This window comes from Bombus bifarius, unplaced genomic scaffold (genome assembly GCF_011952205.1).
Source record: "Bombus bifarius isolate JDL3187 unplaced genomic scaffold, Bbif_JDL3187 scf7180000007991, whole genome shotgun sequence".
Classification (NCBI taxonomy): domain Eukaryota; kingdom Metazoa; phylum Arthropoda; class Insecta; order Hymenoptera; family Apidae; genus Bombus; species Bombus bifarius.
Genome location: NW_022884372.1, coordinates 452,116 through 475,369, shown reverse-complemented (window position 1 = coordinate 475,369; position 23,254 = coordinate 452,116). Strand labels below are relative to the sequence as shown.

At 33.8% G+C, this 23,254-nt stretch overlaps 1 protein-coding gene and 1 long non-coding RNA gene across 7 annotated transcripts in view; one reads left to right on the top strand and one right to left on the bottom strand.

Moving 5' to 3' along the window:
• LOC117205475 overlaps positions 1 to 23,254 on the top strand; it is a 202,616-nt gene that overhangs the window by 46,454 nt on the left and 132,908 nt on the right. The window contains exon 2 of one of the 6 annotated variants that reach the window (XM_033443901.1): positions 6,203 to 6,243. The exons of the other annotated variants lie outside the window; for them this stretch is intronic. Coding sequence (XP_033299792.1) covers positions 6,217 to 6,243 — 27 coding nt within the window. The 5' untranslated portion in view covers positions 6,203 to 6,216. The remainder of the gene's footprint in view (positions 1 to 6,202; positions 6,244 to 23,254) is intronic. 6 annotated transcript variants of the gene reach the window in all.
• Positions 4,063 to 22,211, bottom strand: LOC117205476. The gene is made up of 3 exons (XR_004487244.1): positions 22,128 to 22,211; positions 15,396 to 15,401; positions 4,063 to 4,072 (listed from the first exon to the last, which is right to left on the bottom strand). It is a non-coding gene; the product is annotated as an uncharacterized LOC117205476 (long non-coding RNA).

Below are 23,254 nucleotides of genomic sequence, written 5' to 3'. Positions count from 1 at the left end.
CAACTTTGAATTTACCAAGTGTATATTGATATTCGTGTTACAATTAATTCGGTTCATATTCATTAAATTTGCACAGCCTCATTCCGAATCAATTAGAAGATTCCTTTAAATAAAATTATATTTTGTATAGGTATTTTACCGTACAAAATATTATGTTTATTATATCATTATTTATGATACTCTCAATTACTAGTTATTCGCAACAATAAAATTACTCAGTACCACTGAATAATATACTTTGCGGATTATACAAGTGGTCTACTTTCATTTTTAACATATTTTGACATTCGTGGATATATAAATATCTTCCAATTATATGTTTTTAATAGTCTGCAAATATTTATGCATTTATGAATCATTTAAATATGCAAAAATATGTAAAATATACATAGTATGTAAAAATATACAAAATATCCAAAGTAAAGTACTCGTTATAATATTTAGATGGTAAAACACATCTTCATTCAAATCCCATTTTGTTAATTGTGTCCACAAAAAATCCGTAGTTCAATCAATAATAACAGAAAAAGACTAGATAGATTTTTCTCATTTTATTTTAATATTTATATATATAATTTATAATATCAAATTAATTATAATATAAAATAAATTATATATAATTTATAATTTTAAGATATAAACAAGTTTCATTTCATCTTTCCTTTATGCAAAATATTTCAAAATACAATAGTGTACAGAGTGCCGGCAAAGATATTTGGATCCTTTATTTTTTCTCTATATACCACTCATCGTCTTGCTGGATTTTTCCGTAGCGGAACATGGTCTTCTATTCTTGATGGGAAAATTTTCTTTCCGACCCGAGTGAGATATTTCTCTGTTAAACTAGAAATGCTGTATTTTCTTCTTTTGAAACAAATTTTCTCGTTTTGTGTATACATAATAAGTATGTATATCATTTAACAATATCACGCCCATAATACGCATTCTTGCGACGTACAGTCAAATTTTCACGTAGCACCCAGAAAATCTTCACTCGCATTCTCCGAATTACTTCTTACTTGTAACCCATACTCTGATATAAATATTCAATCACTTCATGATTACTCGTTCTCTACGTTTTTCATCGTTTCCAATAATATTACCGCTTCACAATATTATCGGTATTTTCATGAATATTTAACTGCTACATATTTTTCATCGTATAAATTTCAAATATTTGCAGCGTCATTCAATAGGCGTTGCCTACAAATTCTGACACCTCTACTGCCAAATGAAAATCAAATATGGTTCACCAATGCAACCGAATAAAAATATGTACGGTCGGAGATAACTCTACAAAATATGTCTTGCACTTGCGACTCCTGATTTACAACTGATTATCAGATTCTTATTTCTCCAACATGAAAGCAGTCCTGACAGTCTTCTGTAAAACAGTCAAAAACTTAGCAGTTTTTTTGCCAAAACTTCACACATGTACATATCCTAGAATTTACTATAGCAATCCACTCGTTCTACAAATATGATGAAACAAAAAATATGATATAAATAACTTTGAAATATGGTGTCGATGGATTGGGATCAGAAAGGACAAGATTGATTAAAGCTCCGTTCGTGAGGTCCGTTGACCATGAAAAGGTAAAATCCGGTCTACTGTTCGTCACTTTTTTTCACCAGCTTCCGGAGTTTACGTTTCACCTCGACAAACCGAGATCACGGGAATTTCCGTGTGATGCTGGGCGATTCAGGAGCCATCGTCCTTCCCTTCTGCAACCTTGACTAAACACAGATTGTCAGTTCGGCGAAAAGCAAGATAAAATCAGAGCCACGCGGTGGGCACACAGGCGTTTAGCGGTTTAACTACGACATGCCATGGTCGAGCTCGCCCTTAGTCACGCGCGGTGTTTTAAGTGTCGTTCTATCTCATTAAGGAGCGTGAAATGCAGCGTCTACGTAGATTGTTACCAGTAAAAGAACTAGGCCTTATTATTACCGGCGAACAATGGTTCCCGTTGACGAAGAGTAATAATAGCAAAAGATACGACAGGATAACGTCGACACCGTGGATTAGCTTCTCTCCTCGCAAGCTTTGCTTTCTCGTGTACCTTCTGATAAACTTTGGTCTCTGAACAGACGCTGAGGCGAAAGGGAACATCTTGAATGGTTCATTAGGGAGGCCACGAGTACATCCGAGCAATTCCTTTCACGTCGATGGTTGAGAGTTTTTAGGAAATGTTGGTATTGATGATGCAATGCTAACTTACGGAAGTTGGTATTTTGGTTTAGTTCAAACATCCTGAATGTTAATCATCAATTTCTGGGTCAAATCGCTGGTAGACATACTATGGAACATTTCTCGCATTGCAAATATTATGCTAGCAAATATGTCTACATATGTGTATGTTAAATATAAATCTACGAGAATCTACATCTGTTTCCTCGTTGCATAAAACCGAATGCTCGCCTTTTTTCATATGAAAAAATATGTTTGCATTTGCAGGGCACAGAAAGAAATAAAAGAACTATAGCTAAGGTAATTACGAACTATATTTTTAAATCTTGAACGGACTCTTCAGTTTCATTGTGGACATCATTTACGATATAATTTTATATATAAACAGTCTTTAATCTTTTCAAATTGTGAAATTCTCAACTTTTCGTATGAAACGAAGTACCAAATGAAATTAAGTGTATGTTGTATTTCATTCATGCTCTACTGTATCAAATTGTTAATTTTTCTTTAAACCGTCTTTTCTTTATATGCAATGAAACACATACTTTTACGTCTTCATTGTATACGTATGTAAAAATGTACATTATTATATTTTACAACCCCCTTAAGATCGTGTTTATATTTTTTACTCCAAGGGTAGTGATGTGGTCGATATAGAAAAGCAATTTAAGTACAGTTATTTTAGTTCAGCAGGAAATGGCGAACGATGGGGTCGCGGTCGTTGGAAATTCTGAATTTGTAACAAATCGTTGATCGAGCGTTCTCACGATTGTGTATTCAACAAATATGGAAATCCGTTCCACGGTACATATGAGAGTTCTCGTTTTCCAATTGCAACGGGTAGCTCATAAAAAATGGAAAAGGGGCAGGGAGAGGAAAAGAAGAAAAGGAAATCAGAATGATCGGTGTTACCCTTACATTTTCGCGGCTGGGTATCGTAAACCAGATAAAGCACGCGTATGTCGGGGCGTAGGATGAGTTACCGATCGAAGATTGAATGCATAATAATAGTGTCCTTAAATTTCGATCGTTCTATCTATCGATCGGCGAATCCGGTCACGGTGTGAACTATTTTACTTAGGAACTTATTTTATTATATAATGTTTTCGATTACACCGAAAAGGCGTATTTTTCATTGTTACATAATAATAATGCTAAAAGGACCACTTTGTTTATTCCACCGAAAAATATTTTCTATGTTGTCAGGTTACAATTTTATCCATGTTAAAGGGGATGTGATATCGTTTGCACTGTTTTTCAAGTTGATTCAAACATCTGAATTATCCGATAAAAAAACAGATTTATTCTAACTTTTCACTTGTAAGAAGAACGTTTATTATTTTGGTAAAGTTTGATGCGTTTTATATTACTCTTATTTCTTCTTTTTAAGTGCTTTGTGTGAAGCTGTAATCTTGTAAATGCCAGTCGTGTAACAGAAGTTTGTAATCTATGAGTCGCCGTTCATCTAATATTATTAAGTATTACATAATGATTTTACCAGAGATTCGTGGTATCTCTTCAGAGTAATTTAACACATATTAGAATACTTGTCACAGATGCTTCTTAGAAATAACTTGTTATAAAATACGCTGTTGTAAAGTAACGTTTGCAGTAATTTAGTACTTCAGTAATTACAATAATATAGATTGAAGAAAATTTTCCAAAGGTCCAAATGAACAGAGTTTCTTCTATAACTCGGACTTAGTTTTCTGTAATTAATAAAATTGAAATAATTAAGTAAATTGAAAATGTCCCATTTGCTTCTTCTTCCTGCTTCCTATTTGCTTCTTTCGGTAAAGTAATTGTCTTTAAATAGTTTCCCGGTTCACGAAGCAATTCTCAAGGCGAAACTGCATAGTCCAAATTATTAGGGAAATAATTCTGCACGAGAGACAAAATGAGAAATGACACGAACAGATGGCATCGCGACATTCGATATACACAATCGACTAGCCTTGACATTCCGATGAATCTTCCTCTTCATTTAGCTTTCTCTTCTTTCTCTTCTTTTTTAGAATGCGCGTATCGATTGACGTTTGGTGCAATGTTGGAGATTTAAAAATAACAAATTCAAGCAACAGGATCGATACGCATCTGATACAATGATAAAACATATTACTTTTAATTTAAAATGATACACATAGATATTTCGATCTCCATTTATAGCTATTTTCTATTTTATTGCCAAATTTAAGAATAAGTGATCTCATAAAAAATATTTGTAATCTAATATTCAAATGTTATATTCCAATACCAATATACCGTACGTAATATAAGCTTTATTACAATGAAATTAATAAAAAGCATGATTGTCAAAATTAGATTAAATACAAAATTTACAATAATTCATCAATTTCATTTTGCTCTAGATAATATTCCAAAATAATCACATGCAGTTAATTAACAGTAATATATTGATAGTATTTGAGTCGTTCACAAGCCAAAATGATTAACTCGAATTTTTAACATTTTACTTCCAGGACGTTTGATTGATGCTTATCTTGTATAATTTCATCAATTTTCTCCACTTTTTGATTTGTGGAGTTAAACGAACACCTCTGGTAAATGAACACCTCATTTATAGATTTGTAGTGTTTAATACGGTCTATATATCAGATAGTATTAAAATAGAAATAATAAAATAGTTGAAATGCGTCATTATTTTAAACTCACCACTGATCTTTCATTTTTATTTAAGACCTGTATATTGCAAGCTTGGATGTAACGAGTATTACAGGTATTACACAACAATATACAGAATCGGTATTTGAAATCCCTTTAGGTAGTATATCATGGTGGTACTTAATGTCATGGTCAACAATGTCGAAACAGTAAACGTCGTGTAGATATATGTATGTGTTAAATAGGAAGTTGCTCGATGCTAATGTAAATTAGATCCTTACTCGTTAAACTAGCCAAAGTGTTCTACGCGGCAGGACGGTGGCCGTGTCTATGATAGCTTAGGCTTGCACGATACACAAACGTTATTTTCAGTAAACGCGTAAACCACGTTTCTAGTCCATCTTTTATGTTGTGCAAGCTCCAACACTGAAGTTTCAGTGAAGCACTGTGGTCACTAGCTCATCAGTTTGTGTCGATCATCTTGTGCGTCGCGTCACGTTGCAACGAAGCACATTGTTGAAAAAATTGATGTGTCAAGTGTTTGAAGGGACGATATTCTAAATACTTTTTTGACTCTTTGTTTTGATAAAGTATAACCTCAATTTATAATAAAGAAAAGTGAAGTCAAAGTTCTTAAGTTTTAAACAGAATTAGTTTGACCTGGAGATGAATTAGTACATACCTTAAAATGTCATTCGATTCGCCTTTTATTTGCGATTATTTGAAATTAACTATGCGTCTCGTAATTTAAATTAATGCAGTATTAATGAAAATATAAAATACCGTTTATAATGCAGAAATATTGCCAAATATTTGTGAAATAATATTTATATATATGATTGCTTCAATTTTGTTAATTGTAGTATCGTGAATCGAACAAAAATTAATTTTTTCTATTAAAGTTTGTTGTCCGATTAATCGCCTCACAAATAAACGAAAAGATTTGTTTCGAATGTTTCGATCGCAACTACGCGATAAATATTCGCCTTCTAGTTTTTTTTCTGGCGAACATGATTTTACTTTAAATGTAAAGTAGATACTATTATTCAAGAGGAAGTTGAATTATGCTAATTTCCGATATCCATTCATATTCATGTGGTTTCGAACTGTACAAGAAGCGGGAAATCCTGTAATAGGAGAAGAATAACGAAACAAAATCTTCGAATCTGGATTTATATTATCTGTGAATTCAAATTCAAATTTATTCTTTTCGATGAAGGATTGCGTTCTCTTAACATCAACTACTTTAATAGGATAATGAAGTATCGTCACAGTTTATCGATTGTCCTGAGTAACAAATCGAGTTTCACGGCATACACAGTGTATACACAATTAAGAAAGAAACTGATAGCGTGCCAAAAAATTCAGATGTGAATTGATGAATTTCAGGGACCATCTACGAAATGCGGTTCTTCAAATGTTTCGACACTGTAAGTATTCGTTTTGTGACACTTCAAAATTCACGGCACAATCAATGAATGTTTTTTATGATGCACAGAACCAGTCACTTTGTCGTGTGAATATAAATAGAATCTAACAGTCGATGCACTTATGCGTGTGTTTTAAAAAGATTGAATATAATCACTTCTTTCACTAACTATTTATTCATTTTTTTCTATCGTGCTGAATTAAACTTACGAACATGGTAACTTATTTATTATTTTGACGACGGGACGTTAGGTTTAATTCGCAATATAAGTGATGTTATTACATTACGATATTATGTAAGTGTTCGAAATTTACAGTCAATGAGAAATCAAATGAAATACTCAAAGCGTAATAATTAGAAAGCGAACTATATAACATTATCAACGGAGAATTTTTGGAATATTTTAAAAATTTGTGAAAATTTATTAAAAAATCCTTTAATATACAGCAATAATAAGAAAACCTCACACAATGCATCTAGATGAACAAATTTATTTCCTCCTACCTCAGAAATCAAAAGAGGCACTCTATCCAATCTATTCATAGAATATGAAAATCTATTTTTAACAGTATTAGTAACAAATATGTTACTACGGGTAGGTAGTTGCCTCCTTCGCGTTGTTCCTTTGACCATTGTGTTATTCAACAATTTTCAATATTCCTTCGAGATACTTTTATTCGCTAGGAAATATCTTACAAATTCACGTTTCGTTGTGGACGATGGTTTTCATCGATAAGAAGGGCCGTCCGTTTCTTAATCATCGCAATTCCGCGCACAGAAATACAAGCCACAAAGGAATCGAACGAGTACACCAACTACAGTAAGCGCTAATTAATTCCACAGCGGGAAGAAATGAAACCTGGCTTATCGCTGCTCGTCAAGACCTGGCTAAGCCGATATCCATTTAATTAGGAAGCTCCAAGCACGCGGTAGAATGTCATTATCGTTTCAGCCGTAGAGCTTTCCGCTCTCCTCGGATAGGACGCGCTAACAACGCGCCACTCTCGACCTACGCGTACTTACTGATCTACATACGCGTTCTTGTAACGTTTGTAAACGGGAGAATCGAACGGGAACTCGTCGATAAGTCTGTGCTGTCGTGGAAATGGCATTTCTACTGTAAACCTCTGATATTCGAACGAGGAAGAACACTCTACTATGAGTCTCCAGGTATTTGAATATGGCAAGACGAAAGTCGAAGTTGAACGAAGTTTGATGGCGGTTGAAAGTTCGTGGAGTGTATTGGCGGAGTATTTAAGAGAATTCGCTGCCGTGCTTTTAAAAGTTATAATTTAGAAGAGATCTTTTTCTGCTATTCGATTTCCAGTTTGAAATAACCGGCTTCTTTTGCAATTTAATCTTTTCAGAGTTTGTTATCTACTTTATAACTGGACGATAATTAACTGATAAGTAGATCGCGGGTATTTATGCATGTTTATATTTGTATTAACTAAAGAAATTAAACTTAAATAAAACTTTAGTCCATCTATTAAATACTATAAGTACTCTATTTTGGATGTTCTAATGAGAAACAATGATAGTACAACTTTTTAGTAACTTTTGTTAAATAATTGCTTGTAATAGAGGAAAAATGTTTGGAACCTGGCGTCCATTGTCTCTTAGTAACGTTACCATGTAATGTCTATCTCTTGTCATAGTTGGATCCAAAAATGAGTAGCACTTGAAAGGAAGCTGAATAGAATAGACACTAACACTTCGGTGGTTTCCTTGAGATTCTGTGCTACCTCTATTCGATTTATGTGCCTTTCTCGAAGTTACCTGAAAGCGTCAATCGAATTGAATTCCTGAGGCAGTACTTTGAGTGTAATAGATATATATATAATAGTGTCTTCTCGATGTACGTTCATTCAATAAGTTTCCGATTAACAGTACCAAGACTATACCAGACTGTTCGTCCTTTTGTGGTTTGTTGGAATTTTAACGTAGAATTTTTCTTTCAAACCTTGTTGCAAGAAATAAGCCATGAACATTATGAAATAACAATTTATTCTTAGTTTACTTAAATATGAGAGTAAGAGAATAATTATTCATGTAGCTTCATTTATTACTTAACTATTCATTTACTTATATGACAATTTAGCTACAAAAAGATTTAGTTAACTTCTGTGCTAGACTTTTATTGTACCGTTTGCAGTACCAACAAAGTCAAATACATTTTACTTTAAGGTAACTTTCAGAGTCCTCTTCTTGTAATTATGTATTCTGACAACTAGAAGTTCTCGACTGCAGTGCGACTTCACTATATTTTTGAAATAAACTTGTTGAAAATTGAGGTCCTTTGCACAAGTACATCTCATTAGTATGATTTATTAGTCATATAATATAATATGAAATATTTTTCTGCGCATAAGATATTTTATCAATTTAGTCATAATAGACATTTTAATCAATAGAAATTATCATACAGTTCTCTCAATTTTCCATACATCTTGCAAAATCCTCAACGAGGCGTGTGAATATGCTGCATAGGGTCGTTGTACACGCCAGTAATTTTGGAGAATGCCGGCTCGTAAATCCTGGAATCCATTACTCCCGAGAAACGGCCGAATCTGGTGCTCGTGTCAGTATACGTTACATCAGTCGTTATTCTGAATAGAGAGACGTTCTCCGAATCATAAAATCTTTCGTATTCTGATTAGATCTTCGAATTTTATATAGCTAATGGTTTTAATTTGATGAAGGATTTGATGGCCCATCCGGTAATCAATTTATCAATATTCTGCTTAGACTGCGAGGTTCTGCGTAGGAAATTTCTACTGATATCTCTTCGTTTATAGGAAATCTTTTAACTCTTTGATACGAATTTTTAATTTGGAATTTCTTAAATTTAGATTTCTATTCAAATACAATATAGCTATATTCTGTTATAAAATACTACTACTAAAGTAATACTACTTATGTAGACATGTTGCATATTTTGTGTTTAGTTACTTTTAAACATTCCGTAGGAAGTATAAATTTCGTTTCATTGTTATTTTCGTTATACGAATACAGAATTTGCACTTTCCAAGTTGGAATTCATAAAATTATGCTAAACTACGAAATCTTGATTTGTATATTTAAACTGTAACATCTCAGTCATTAATTATTTTAATTAACATTCTTTTGATTAATTTGGAAACTGAAATTATTTTTACTACACTGTAGAAACCAATAGATAAAGAGATTAAGATGAAATGAAAGGAAGAATAAGCGATAAAAGAAACTTAACTAGAAAGCAGTAGAAAACAAAATAGAAACACGCATGAAATGAAAAATAATAGATTTTTTCACAGATAGTAGACATTTTAATTAAACAATGAGGGGAATAAATATTCCAGTTCATAATAAATTCATTGCAATATACATACATATGTCAAGAAGTGTAAAAATTCACGTATTTTGTTACAACTTTATTAACCTAAACATACTGTTTGCGATGTTTATACACGTTTGCAATAAATAATTTGAACATTTTCGCGCTCGAAGAACTTCGGAGAATTAGAGAAATTACGAGGCCATTAAAGAATAGTGAAGATGCAATTAGGCGGTCAAGTGCGGAGTAATCGTCAGACCGTGGCTGACGAGAAACGCTCCTATTCTACTTACACTGCACTTTACTCGTTGACCGAATGAGTCAGCTTTCAAACAGGCCGCACATCGATTGTCTCGTTTTATCCGACAATGATCCTCGGATTTGCGACATGCATACTTAGTCAAGAATATAATTCTGTTAAATATCAAATATTTATATCCTACTAAATTATCATGTGTGTACGCATGATTTTGTTTCTTAAATGTATGACAGAATATATTAAAGATAATTAACTTATTAAAAGATAAGTTGAATATACGTAGTAATAGATTACGTGAAAAATTTTGTTTTACAAACTTTAACAGATACCTTTAATAAATATGAACGATCGTAATTATTTAAAAAAATAGTACACTCTTTTATGTTTTGAGAAACTATAAAAATCAGTTGAACAAGCGCAATTAAAACGATTGAACTATTTCTCTCATAGTTCGATGTACATGGTTGGAAAGTTTGCACGATTCGTTATTTTGACTGTAACAGTACCGTGGATCTTTCGGTTCCAGTTACAAGCGATTTCCCGCACAAAAGATTTTTCACGAGTCGTTCGTCATCGGACCTTTCTATCGCCGTCAAGAGAGAAACACGAAACACGAATTCATCAAATTTTAACGGAATTTCGAAGGAAGCGTGAAAAACATCTCTTCTACCGGGCGTCAACATTTTTTATTTTGTTGACAGAACGTGATTTGCTTTTATAGAAACGAATCCGCATAGTCGCGACCAATCTATACAAATCGAATCAATGTCGTCCGATCAAAAAATGTTTAATTTCATTCGTCTCTCTATTTATCTCAGAGCATTGGATACAAATATTTTATCAATGACATTCGAACTATTTAAAGCGATATTTGTATCATAACTATTATTATTATAATAATCTATATGATTTCTATCATGAACTATTATCATAAACAATTTGAATCGTAGGATATGAATCGTTGATGAGATTTCCGTATGTAACCTATTAAAATGAATAATTTGCATATTTCTCTTATCAAGCAATAAATGATTTTGAATTTATCAATCGTTTGAAAAATTGTAGTTATAAAAAGTCGGTATATATCTTCAAGGATAGGGATTAATATAATTAATCCCCTTTAGAGATTAACATAATTGTTTTTTTATTCCATAACTTTTTTCATTTACTGTATTAGTTTTTATATGTTAAATGATTATTCAACTTCACTGTATATCACATGAAACGCAAGAACTTCTACAACGCCTTCATTTCCTTCACACAATTCACCGTCTATTTTCCAACAAACGATCCCAAAAATAAATCTCCACAAACTTGCCTGACGTAGCACGAGTGAATACCCCGTCAGAAACAAAAACTAGTCTCGTCTCCCCTATACGCATCCCAGTTTCTGTTTCTCCTCTCCACTTACAACAAAAACCATTAACAGGAACGATTGATTTCTCTCTACAAGTCAAATATTGTTACAAACTTTCCATAAATCTTCTCAAATTATTCATTTCACTATACAGGCTTTTTCACACAATAGGGTAGAGCTATATGCAAGTGTTTAAAGCAATTAGAACCAGAGAATCGATTTATGCATGAACGATATAGTACAAGTAGTTGCATTTAAAGAACGCGCAACCGCATTAATGCGGGATATATATCCCGCAATACCATTTAATTCTGTCCTCTGACCTTTTTGTCTATATCGAATCGTTTTAATCGTGCCACGACCTTTGAAACGCTTTTGACCCAGTCGTATTTCCTCATTGTTATAGAATTTGAGAGGAATTATCCTTCATACACATGACTTTTCATTTAAATTTAATGTTAAGGCTTTCCTAAAAACACGAGGCTTTAAGACAAATTTTTCTGTGAACTCACTTTCTCTAAAACTATCGCTTTCGGTTAAAATTTTCTATGATTTTATCTTCTCTCACTCAGTCGTGAGAAGTCAATTTCCCTAAAAGTATTGAGTTTTCAGTCTAATTGTTCTATAAATTTGCTCTTTGCAAAATATCTTTGTTGAAACAAGAACCGAATTGGAATGTACAAATTCAAGGAATGTAGGACGAAAGTTACAATTTTGCCCAGTTGCGAGAATTCACTTTTTCTAAAAACATCAAGTTTCCAATCCGGTTTTTCCATAAATCCTCCCTTCCTCAAAACTCGTTTGTTGATGTAACGGCGAGATTAGGCAATAACAATTCGAGGAATTTTTGCAGAACGAAGATCGTAACTTTTTCCAACTGTGTGAAATACCGTGTACAATGGATACGATTTTTAAACTCTCTTCTTCCGTTCCTCCATTCCTCCAAACGAGACGGAGAAGAAATACTATATTGTGTATATAAATCAGCGGAGATCTCCGGTCGAAGCGGAAGAAATATCAGGTGGGGTGGACAGTTTTGTCGTCGACGGGGCCACTTCTATCTCGTTGCCTCATGTAGCCGTATTAAGGACTGCCTCCATAGTAGCAGAAACTTTATTACCAGTAATCGTCACGTCAATCGGTATGAGGGTCGCGAGTCGAGCGAGCGTGCCTACTCGTTCGCACTCGATACAAAATGGCGAAACGACGGACAGGCGACTGGCCGAATAACGCGGATGACGTTAAATCACAAATGAATATCCGCTCGTTCCCAGCAGACACTATTGCTGCTTTCCGTTATTTTATGCGAATCGTCCCTTTGTCGAGCGACCACGCCATTGCTTTGGTTCGTTACCTGCACCCATGACCCACATCTGCCGATTTTACTCGAGTTGTCGAGGGGCGGAAAGTCGGAGAGAGGGTGGTTCGAACGACGCGATAAGCGTTCGAAATTTATATGGCAGAGCGAGGCAGAACGTGGTAATTAAATATTTCAGGAAATGTGGTTAATATTACAGGGATGAGAGAATTCATTTATCGCGGGCGCGAATGACGAGTGATTGAAGATCGAGCAAGAGAGAGTATTTATACTAGGGTGTCGCTTGAAGCAATGTTCCCATTTTATTTCGGAAATTTTTAATCGTCTTTTAGTATAAGATATTAAAAAATAATAAAATATTATCAAATAATTATAGATAAAGGAATTAAACATGTTCGATAAAATTCTTTTGTAAGTATCGTCATTATCATTATTTAAGATATTACATACGTGTTTTTCTTATTGCAAAATCATTGATATTAAGTATATTTGTGAGTTTCGGAAATGAGGAACGATAAAACCGATAGACAAGGAGCAAAATATTAAGAAAGAAAATTAAGAGAGAATCTGTTCGAGCTTGTACGAATTATACCGAGCTTAATGTCAAAGGGAAAGTGTGACATTTGCTTAGAATTCGTGAATATATTTTTTCAAATCGTACGATATTATTCGGTAGTAATAGGAATGGCTTTTAATAATTTTATATAAAAAGTAAAAAGAATTTTTAAAGGCAGAGGTTCAAAGATTGCTTTGAGTAAGAAAATGCGCTATGATATCCTATAGGAATGATTTAGTCATTCGAAAACTTAATAACAGTTAATAACATTTTTAATAAATAAAAAAGATAAATTTAGAAAGAAACAAAAGAAACGTTACATTATCACTATTTTTGCAAAATTAAACGTTCTAAATTTATACCAAACATATGGCTGATGTATTTTATATATTATTCATTTCCATACTACGTGCATAAGTATTATATGCTTTTTGCATATTTTTATTTTAACTCTTCGAAATATTCGCGATCTGCCAATATAACATAAATTTAAACAAAACCGTAAATGGTAGAAATTCTCAAATACGCGTAATGTACATTCTTAACTTCTTTATGCTCAGTGTTTTGCAGTTCAAGGGAAATTCTAAAGTTAGTTTAAAGTAAAGTTAAACGTTATTACCATTTTCCCAAAATCAGATACTATAAATTTCGGCCAAAATCAACACCAATCGTATGTTTGACGCATATCATACAGGATGCGGTGAATAATATGTAATGAGCGGAACATGAGATGATTTCTTATGATAAGATAAGATGAAAATACATATAGAATAAAACCTTTTCATATAATGCTTATAAAATAACGGAAAAGTTTTATTCGACATTTGTTACTGATTTTCGCATATAGAATAATCTTCTATTGATTGTTTACACATAGCTAATTGGTAATTAGCCAAATTCAACTATAAAAGTATTAAACTCGATTTTCTTGAAAACGAAACATAAAAGGAAAAAGTTTTATTCTACATTTTCTTCTTACTTTTTCGTAAAGAATCCCCTTATGCCCGCACGTGTATGTTATTCGCCGGCATACTTCTATACTGTATACTTCTCGTGTACATTTGCATATTTTACATACATAAGTAGTATATGTTTCTTGCTTATCCACTTATTGCATATTTTTATTTTAACGTACATAAATATTTGCAGACTACATTAAATAAAATCGTAAATAATTAAAATTCTCAAACATACATAAACCACATTTCTGAATTTCTTTACAGTCAGCGTTCTGTGATCAAAACAAAGCCCTCAGTTTAGCGAAGTTACATTATTTAATTAAACACTCCAAATTTTAACCAAAACTTATGATTGACGTATGGTTGACATTAAACATATGATTGGCGTATTTTATATATCTTTTCTGCACATTTGCATATTTTACATGCATAACTATCATATATTCCTTATATATTTTTATTTTAACGTACATAAATATTCGCTGTCAAACCACATCGCACAATTTCTTTATACTGGGTACGCTTTCTGTGTTTCGTGATCAAAGTGAAATCGTGGGGTTTGCAAACGATACCGTCATTGAATGGATTCATACTTTTCTGGAACGAGCAGAAGTACCTTCTCCGTGAATCTCAATAGGAAACTTCTCGATCCATTCTCGTTATATTCTTTGAGCGTGTACCTTACGAACCTAAGAACGGGTAGGTATCGCGTGTCGGGTCTTTCTTCGCATTGTGTTCGCGCGATCTCTTGCGATAGACGTTGTCGCTACCGTCTCTAGAGGTTCGATAATTATCAGAGATATCGGGAACGTCTTACGAGACGTGGTAATTTCCGAAGTGGAATTTCTTCCACCCTTGCTCGGCTATTATCCGAACGCGTATCTTTGTGTAGAAGTCGCGTGTCAAGACATTGCTCTTTTGCAATTTTAACGAACCTATTAATGGGCTACTGGCTCGTATAATAATTAGAACGTAGCCCAAAGGTCGAATATTTCATGAATTTCTGTAGTAATTGAAAAGTAATTACAGTCAAGTATAAGTCTGTTAAACATCCTTCGATGGAAGCTTGAAATATTGATGATCTTCTTTCATGTTCGTTTTTGTTTGGCATTTTCGCGGTGACTAATTAGGTTCAGAATTATTGAATTATATATAATGCATAAGATACTGTAGTTCAATTGCGAAAAATTGGTGGTCTGGGAATTTAACGTTAAATTAAAAGTAAGTCGTGATGTATAACGAAGTTTGAAATTTCTAAGCGTAAATTTGTGACAATTGGGGAATAGAATATTCTAATTATTCTAATGATTAATAAAAGTGCAAACGCTGAACATACTCTATTTTATAACATTAATTATAAAATTAATGAAATTTGAAACTGCGTTCACAAGCATCTTAAATATTATCGTTTTGATTCTACATGAAATTAATTATTGTTAAGTAGAGTTTATGATTTTTGGGATTATGAGTTTACAAGAAATAATTAAAATTTTGAAGAGAATGTTATCGTAATGTTGCAGAAATATTAAGACATCCAATGCTAAAGATTTGTTTCCGTAGATATTTTTGAAAAATCCGAGTAAGACGAATTTTATGTTTCGCGAAAAGTATAGAAATGTCTGAAACCATTCGAGATATTTCAGTTTCTTACATATTTTTCTACTGTCAACCAGTTTTCTGCAGCTTTCCATACTTCATATTTCTTTGAGTCTAAACCGTATCATTTTTCTGCATGTCTCTATATTTCTATATCACCTCCTTCGCGTGGAGGCGACATTGGAATATTTCATGCTTTTCCACATGTCTTCCTTCTTTACATGAAAAACGTGTATTTTCCTCTCTTTCAATTTCTTACATGTTCCTTAACATCTTAGTTATTAACAGTAGAACTTTATAACAAGTATTTTCATTACTTTGTTATATATATACTTTTTTTCATTCTACTGAATGAATATCAAATTCGCTTATGAAAAATCCAAATGTTAAATTATATATACCCCAATAAAGTAAAAATATAAATTACATATGCAAATAATAAATTATATATACCGATAAGCCTAAATATTTCTTAGGATGAATTTCCAACTCTCAAGATCGATCATTCTCTATCGATTTTATTTCAAATGTCTATAGTATCCCATTATAGTTTATTAAAACATTCCAGTTAATTTCTGTTGATAACGCTTCAATGACTCTCGACTTCTTATTTTAATTTACGAAAATAAAACATCTTTCATTTTTAGAAATATAGCTGTTTGCAATTACGCACGCGCAACTATTACCTTTCTTCTTATTTCTCGACTTATTTCAACAAAATCTCAAACATCAATCTGTAGGTACTTCCTACTTTTATAAAAAAAACACCACTTTATATCCGTTATACGTATTTTCTCTTCCTCTGCCAAATAAATTAGTTTTAATATTCTCGAATCTCGTTTTTCGCTCAATCCCGCAAAGTACTTAGTCACTTCCGCGAGAGTCGGTCATCCGCAATTACCCCATCTAATTAATGCTGTTTTCAGCGAAAAAGCTGAAACGAAGAGAATGTTCGTTTCCGTATGATCAAAATTATCGGAAATAGTTGGTGCTTCCGCACAGGGCGGGCTTAATCGATGCATGGTTCAATAAGGAGCCACAGGTATGCGTGCACATACACGCGCGGCTTTATGCGTCGAGTGTCTTTGAAATAGTCATCGAGATCATCGATGACAGTGGTGCGTGCAAAGTGGGGACGCGTTCATCCGTTTGAAAGGCACATATGTATGTATGTACGTTCCAGTTCATAAGTCACCGATCGCTTGTAAATTTCCAACAAAATAGTTATTAATGCGTATGCAAATGGTAATTTTATAAAAATTCAGGAAGTTTATATAATTAAGGAAAAGCTTAAGGCAAAGAATGTGATGAGTTTGATTTTAAATATCATATGCTTTGTATCGATTATTATTATTGTTTCAAATAAATATAGGAAATTTTTCTTTTCTTAAAATCATTAATAATAGATCTACTTAGCTGTACCTAATTCTAATTTATTAGCTGTACCTAATGGCTCTGTAATTATAATATTAATTTATCCTTATTTTAAATGTAGTACTTATGGATGAGAGTGTATGTACGTTCGGAAGAGACACGGGAAATTAAGTGGCTTTTTCATCGACTCTCTTCCATTAACAGTCCTGTCCAGAACCGCATACTTGTATGATTAAAAGAAAACTGTTTAAGTCTATTACGCCTCTTCCTTACGTGTTTCCAATATTTGTTCATTTCTTTTTTTTAAAACTTCCAAATTTTAAGATTTTAAACTTTTACGTAGTACTCCACTGTTCTGTTATATCATTTTATCAGAACAAATTAAATTTTTTCCAGTAGATAAAATGATTAATAAAGAAAAACATAAAATATCCCATACACCAAATTCGTTTTACAGAACGTTTTATCTCCATTTATTAATATCTAGTTCATTAATCGATATTTTTTGTTAGTTATATCTTTTTCTTTTTCATATTTCTTCTAGTACGCTCATCTGACTTTTTGACTTTCATTTCCTGATTATTGTTCATGTCTCGTACATCGCTACCTTTTTTTAACCCATTTCTTTCTGTTCACGTATCGTACGAGCACTGCACTTTTACGTGTTTTCTTTCTCGTGGTAACAAAGTCCCATTATCGGGAAAGGAAATGGATATGTTTTTGCTTAACCAAAATCGATGACAAGATTTCTTCGCTCGTTTCAACGCGTTCGTTTTGAGAAACACAGGTGTATCGAACGGTTTCCACGCACAATACGTGGTACACGCATTATCGATTTTCTGCTTCGACTAACCCTCTTTCTATTAAAAATGGGATATTTATACGAGATCGTCTTAGAGTTGCTCTTGTTCCAGCTCCGCCAACCGTGATCGTAAACACCAGACAATACGTGGCCGTGTTTTGTACCAATAAAGACGCGACGAGATTAAGCCTTCTGAAATATATGTATGTAATACCTTTTTGCTTCGGCCTTTGTTTAGAAATTATCTCTATCCTGCTCATATGTATACGCACTCGAAATCTTCTTTCATGGATAATACGCTTAAAACAAGTACTGTTAAATTATATGCTATAACATATTCACTGTTGCTGTACTGTTTCACAAAATGATATTTAATGTATTTATTAGCAATTCATTAGCGATAAAGAATGTGAAATTATCACTGTAAATGCACTTTGAAAGAAAAGTTAACAGCAAAATTCTGAAAACTATATTTCTTTCCTTCTTTATTAGTGCAAGAAATGTTCAAGCAATAATTCTATTTACTTAATGCATATATTTTTAGCAAGGAAAAGAGAAAATTTATCAGCAGCATACTAAACTTTGAGAGAAATTTTAATAGTAAGATTTATATTGTATTTCTTTTCAATCGACAAATACATTCGTAGTTATTCGGACATTTTGATCGATTAGTAGTAACAGTACTTGAATTTGACCAAAATGTACAGATTAATTACGAATAATGATTATAAATTAACAATGATTCCATAACGATACAGGCACGAAGCAATGAACGTTTTAGGAAAAAGGAAAAAAAAGATAAAAGTAAAAGATAAAACGCGAAGACGTAATAACATCATTTGAATACGAATTAAGTATTAAAAGAAATCAAAGAAGAGTAAGAAGAGTATTACGTATAAAAGTAAATCTCAAAGGTAATGTCAAGATGTTATTATTTAAAATCAATTTATATCCTGCTAAAAGGATCTTCCGAATAATACGAAACACAAGATCGGCTTTTTGAACCAATTAACAGAGAGCAAAGAATCGCGCAGTGACAACCATGTTCCTCCTCGTTTTAATTACCGTGGCAATTGCAACCGCTCGTGTATTCGTTGTCGAAACTTGCTTTTGTTTGCCTTCTATTGCGTCCCAAAGCTTCGAAGCTAAAGTTTTAATGAACGCTGCTGTGTGACTAGGGTCCTTTTCCTCTTCACTACTTTCCATGTTGGTCTTTTTATCCCATCATCGACTTAGGCCAGCCAGTTAAATTTTGGAGGCAAATAATGAATATCGTGGATTCAGTAATTATCCACGAGATGCAACATGAAAATTTTACTCGAAATAAGTAATGTATGGAACTTTTGAATAATAATAATAACGATAAACTGTATGTAGAGATTTTTATTATAGTACAGACTGTAATTAGATTATACTATAATATAATATAATAATACATTACAGACTAAAATGTAATTATAACTTGTATTTAGAAATAAAATTGATAATATAAATATAAATATATTTATTATTTTATTATTATATTTTCTCTGTAAATACAGATTAGAATCTAATTATAGTCTGTAATTAGACAAAATTATAATTAGATATATACTACCGTTCTTAAGTGTTTGGATACTTCAACTTATCTGTAACTCTCATTTCTACGTTTATTTATTGATCAATAATTAACACGTGATTCAAATTGGCTTTAATAGATTTCGGAACACTTTAGAACTTTGAAATGGTACTCCATGAAACTGACAGAGACAAGTGCAGAGTTGAACAAGTAGACATATACCATCACAGGGACCAGAGAATCACTCTGGACTTTCTCAGGTTTCGAATAAAGGGTACAGAATAGAGATCAAGTGAGACATCAGGGACTGTCTAAGTTGAGAATACTGACAAAGAATTGTTTAGACACGTAAGATTAGATAGAGCAAGAATATAGATATTCTTTGTTCTCTTCAGTTAAAAATTAATACCGCTTTATTCTATTAAATCTTTGTAACATTTTGAAGTTGTTTTCGGCTTACTTCCTGATACTTTTTATTTTAAAATAGAACACGTATTTTGAATGGGAGACAAATCAGAATTTTGAAGTTTCGTGGAAACCATCACGGTCTAGAGATCTTAGAATGATGTCACAGATTCTGTGATGCGACAGCTTTGAAGTTTGATTTCTAGGATTCTCAAAGTGGACTGTGGACGGTCATACAATTTTGGACTACTCGGACTGTGACTTTCAGGAGATTCTTTGTGAGTCAGGCAGAATCTTACGACTTCGAACTATTGTATTGTCAAGATACAACAAATGTATAATTTGTCACGAGGAAGATAAATAAAAGTTATCCTTTTCGAGTTAAAACAAAAAGAAGCGGCGTATCAAAAGAGAAAGCTAAACAACAACCAATATACAGCAATTTTAAAATACGTTATAAAGAAACCCATTAAATGTTACTTCATCCAAGCGCAAGAACAAACAGCAAGATCATTCCAGTCGTCAAAATACAACGAAATTTAAAATCTGTCGCGGAGAACATAAGAAAAAGCCATTTCTTTCCAGCTGAAGCAAAAAGGAACGTTAGATTAAATACCTCAAGCGTACAGCCACCGAGATACACCAATTTCAAGATCTTTCACAAACAGACCAATCAATCACCAACTTCACTCAAGTTAAAGCAAAAAGGAGTATCGAACTAAAGAAAAAGATAGAAGACGATACGTTCATTCACAACTAGCAGAGCTACGCTATAACCAAAGAAAGATAAAAAACGAAAACTGAAACGAAAGAACGCGATGATTTCTAATTTCCGAATGATAGATCTCTAGAAATTATCCGCGACTGACAATGAATTCCCGCGGCTAAAACCGGACCGTGGCAACGGGAATGGCGACTGGCCGAGCTTTAATGTGTATCACGAGCTTTGTCCCCTCTTCTTCTTTCTTCTACCCTCTGTCTGTACTCATCTCGTCCCCGTGTCTCCCTTCATCTCTTTGCCCTGTGTGTCGGTGCTTTTCTCGTCCCGACCGGAGGGACGATTGACGTATCGATTCCGAGAGAGCGGCAGGGTGGTGCAGTCTGGCCTTCGCCGTCGTGTCTGCGTGGTCCAAAAGTGCTGGCGTCGCCTACAACGACTTCTTGCCTCCACTTACAGCCGTCCTGCCGCCGTTACCGTCGACGACGTCGCGGACAATCGATGCGTTTCGAACATTGGGACCAACTAGTCTGTCCTCCACGTGACTTAGCCTGCAAATCGTGCTTTTACGATCGTGTTGCAATACTGTCCTGTATTGCTAGTTTAATTTCGATGCCGCGTATCGTGCTATCGTAAATAGAAATCATTCGCGTAAAAAAAAGTGGTAGAAATTGAAAAAAGACGAGCGATCAATGACCTCTAATCGATTTTGTCATCTTCTTCGTTCTCAATCCGTGTCTCCGTTTTATAAGGGTAGTTTGTATCAGAGAGCTTGTTTACAAGCATTGTGTTTAGTCAGTCAAGTTCTTTGGTGTTGCGAGTGTGGTCTGAGGGGGCGTTTACATTTTCCAATCAAGAGGAATCTCTCCTGGCTTACGTGCATCTCAACGGGATGAGGATGGAATTCTACGAGCACACTTTGAAAGGCGGAATTCTATGGCAGGGTTCAAGAGGACGGTAATTGGGAGCCAAGACACGTGACTGATTTCCAGAGAATAGTGGTATAGTTCGGTGGTGAAGTTCTCTCGAGGCTGAAAAGGCGAAGGAAGTGTTTCGACCCGTGACCTGCAGATCAGGTGCTTTTGATAGCGGTCCTTTGTGTATGAAACGAGAGTTTCGAAGGAGGAATCAGTGAAAAAGTGTAACAGTGTTGATAGAGTTCGTTCGGAGTTCTAAATGAGTATCGAACTTTGGAAAATATCTATACAATGACGTGTATACTGCGTTAAATATTGTGTGCAAACTTTTCGAGGATCGTATATAGAAGTTTAATATTTCTGTAATAATTTTCCCCGGGAAATTTTATAACGACTCGAAACTAAATAATCGTGGATTAATTCTACGGAAAATTATGTGGAAACTTTTGAATATATTTTGCAATATTAACGCGAGATTTCAAATGGAACTGAATTCCATAACGAAATATGCAAGTCGTGGAGTACGAAAGTCGTGCGCTTGAAGAGAAACAAAAGTGACTGTCGAAAGAGTCGTGGAACTGTACGCAAACATTGGAGTTCCGCTCAGTTTCACGGTATTCGTTAAGTTTCTATTGAAAGTAGATATATATTAATTTTAAAGAAACACGTATTTCTAAAGGGAAACAGTATCTCTCATTAAATATCTGCATCTATCCTTCTAATGGAAATAATACAGTTCTTAGTAAATACCTATCGTTAAAATCAACGTTCATATGAAAACAATGACTGATATGAGAATTGAGATGTATAATAACAAAACTTTTAAATGAGAAAATCGGACAAGCTCCTATAAGGAAAATTTACATAAAGCTTGAAAAATTGAGAAATTTAGCATACGAATTATTAATTCTGTAACGAAACCTACATTACACGCATGGGAATTTAAAGGAATAATTAAAACGTGAATAGTACACCTTTTCCCATTGAACCCATCAACCACGAATACGGAAAAATAATTCAAAAGCATACGTTACATCAGGAGCGAAAATGGTGTTAAACGAATTATCACCGACCTTCATATGCGAAGCAACGCGGGACGCTACACGAAATTTAATAGAAGCGTTTACAGATGCTCCATTTGGCAACAGCATCCACATACGCGGAGACACAATACGAAAGGACTCGCAGGATTTAGTCGGTCTTTGTACCCGTTAATTCCATTCGCTTCTGCTAACTTCAACACGAATACCTCTGATGTATCTGAGAACAGCCGGAAATACTAAGAGTCACTTAACCGAGTCACTCGAAGCACGTCGTAATGACTGTTCGACGTTTCTTCTAACAAATTGTTCGTTCCAGCGAGCGTGAAAGAAGTTCGAAGAAAATAATTGCAAAGACGATTGGGCTTAACGAACAAAGCTATAATAAGCTGTATCGGTCGATCGGTCGGAAGAGCAATCGCTTAAAGACACGCTCGCGAAAGGTCTAGAAACGTCTGCAGCAACTCGAAGGCTTGATCGAAAGAAGGAAATTATCGTGAGGTCACGATAATTGGATCCCACGAATCAACTTGCTCGATCGAGATTCTTATTGCTCAACTAACTAACTAGAAATTTAAAATCCTTGTCACACCTCGAAACTGTATCAAAGAGTATCTTTGTCGCTATTGAACGCCAGATTGGACGATAAGAAGGAACTGATAAAGTGAACCAGCGGTCCAAAGTCTTTTTATTACTCCCTGGACAAGATTCGAGAAACAGGAACGTTCATTATATATTTCTTTGCGTCAGTGAATGTTTTGTTGTTTCGTAGATATGTCAGGATCGTCTAAGAGACTCGAGTTGTCTGACCGACTGAAACTATGAAATGAAAATTTT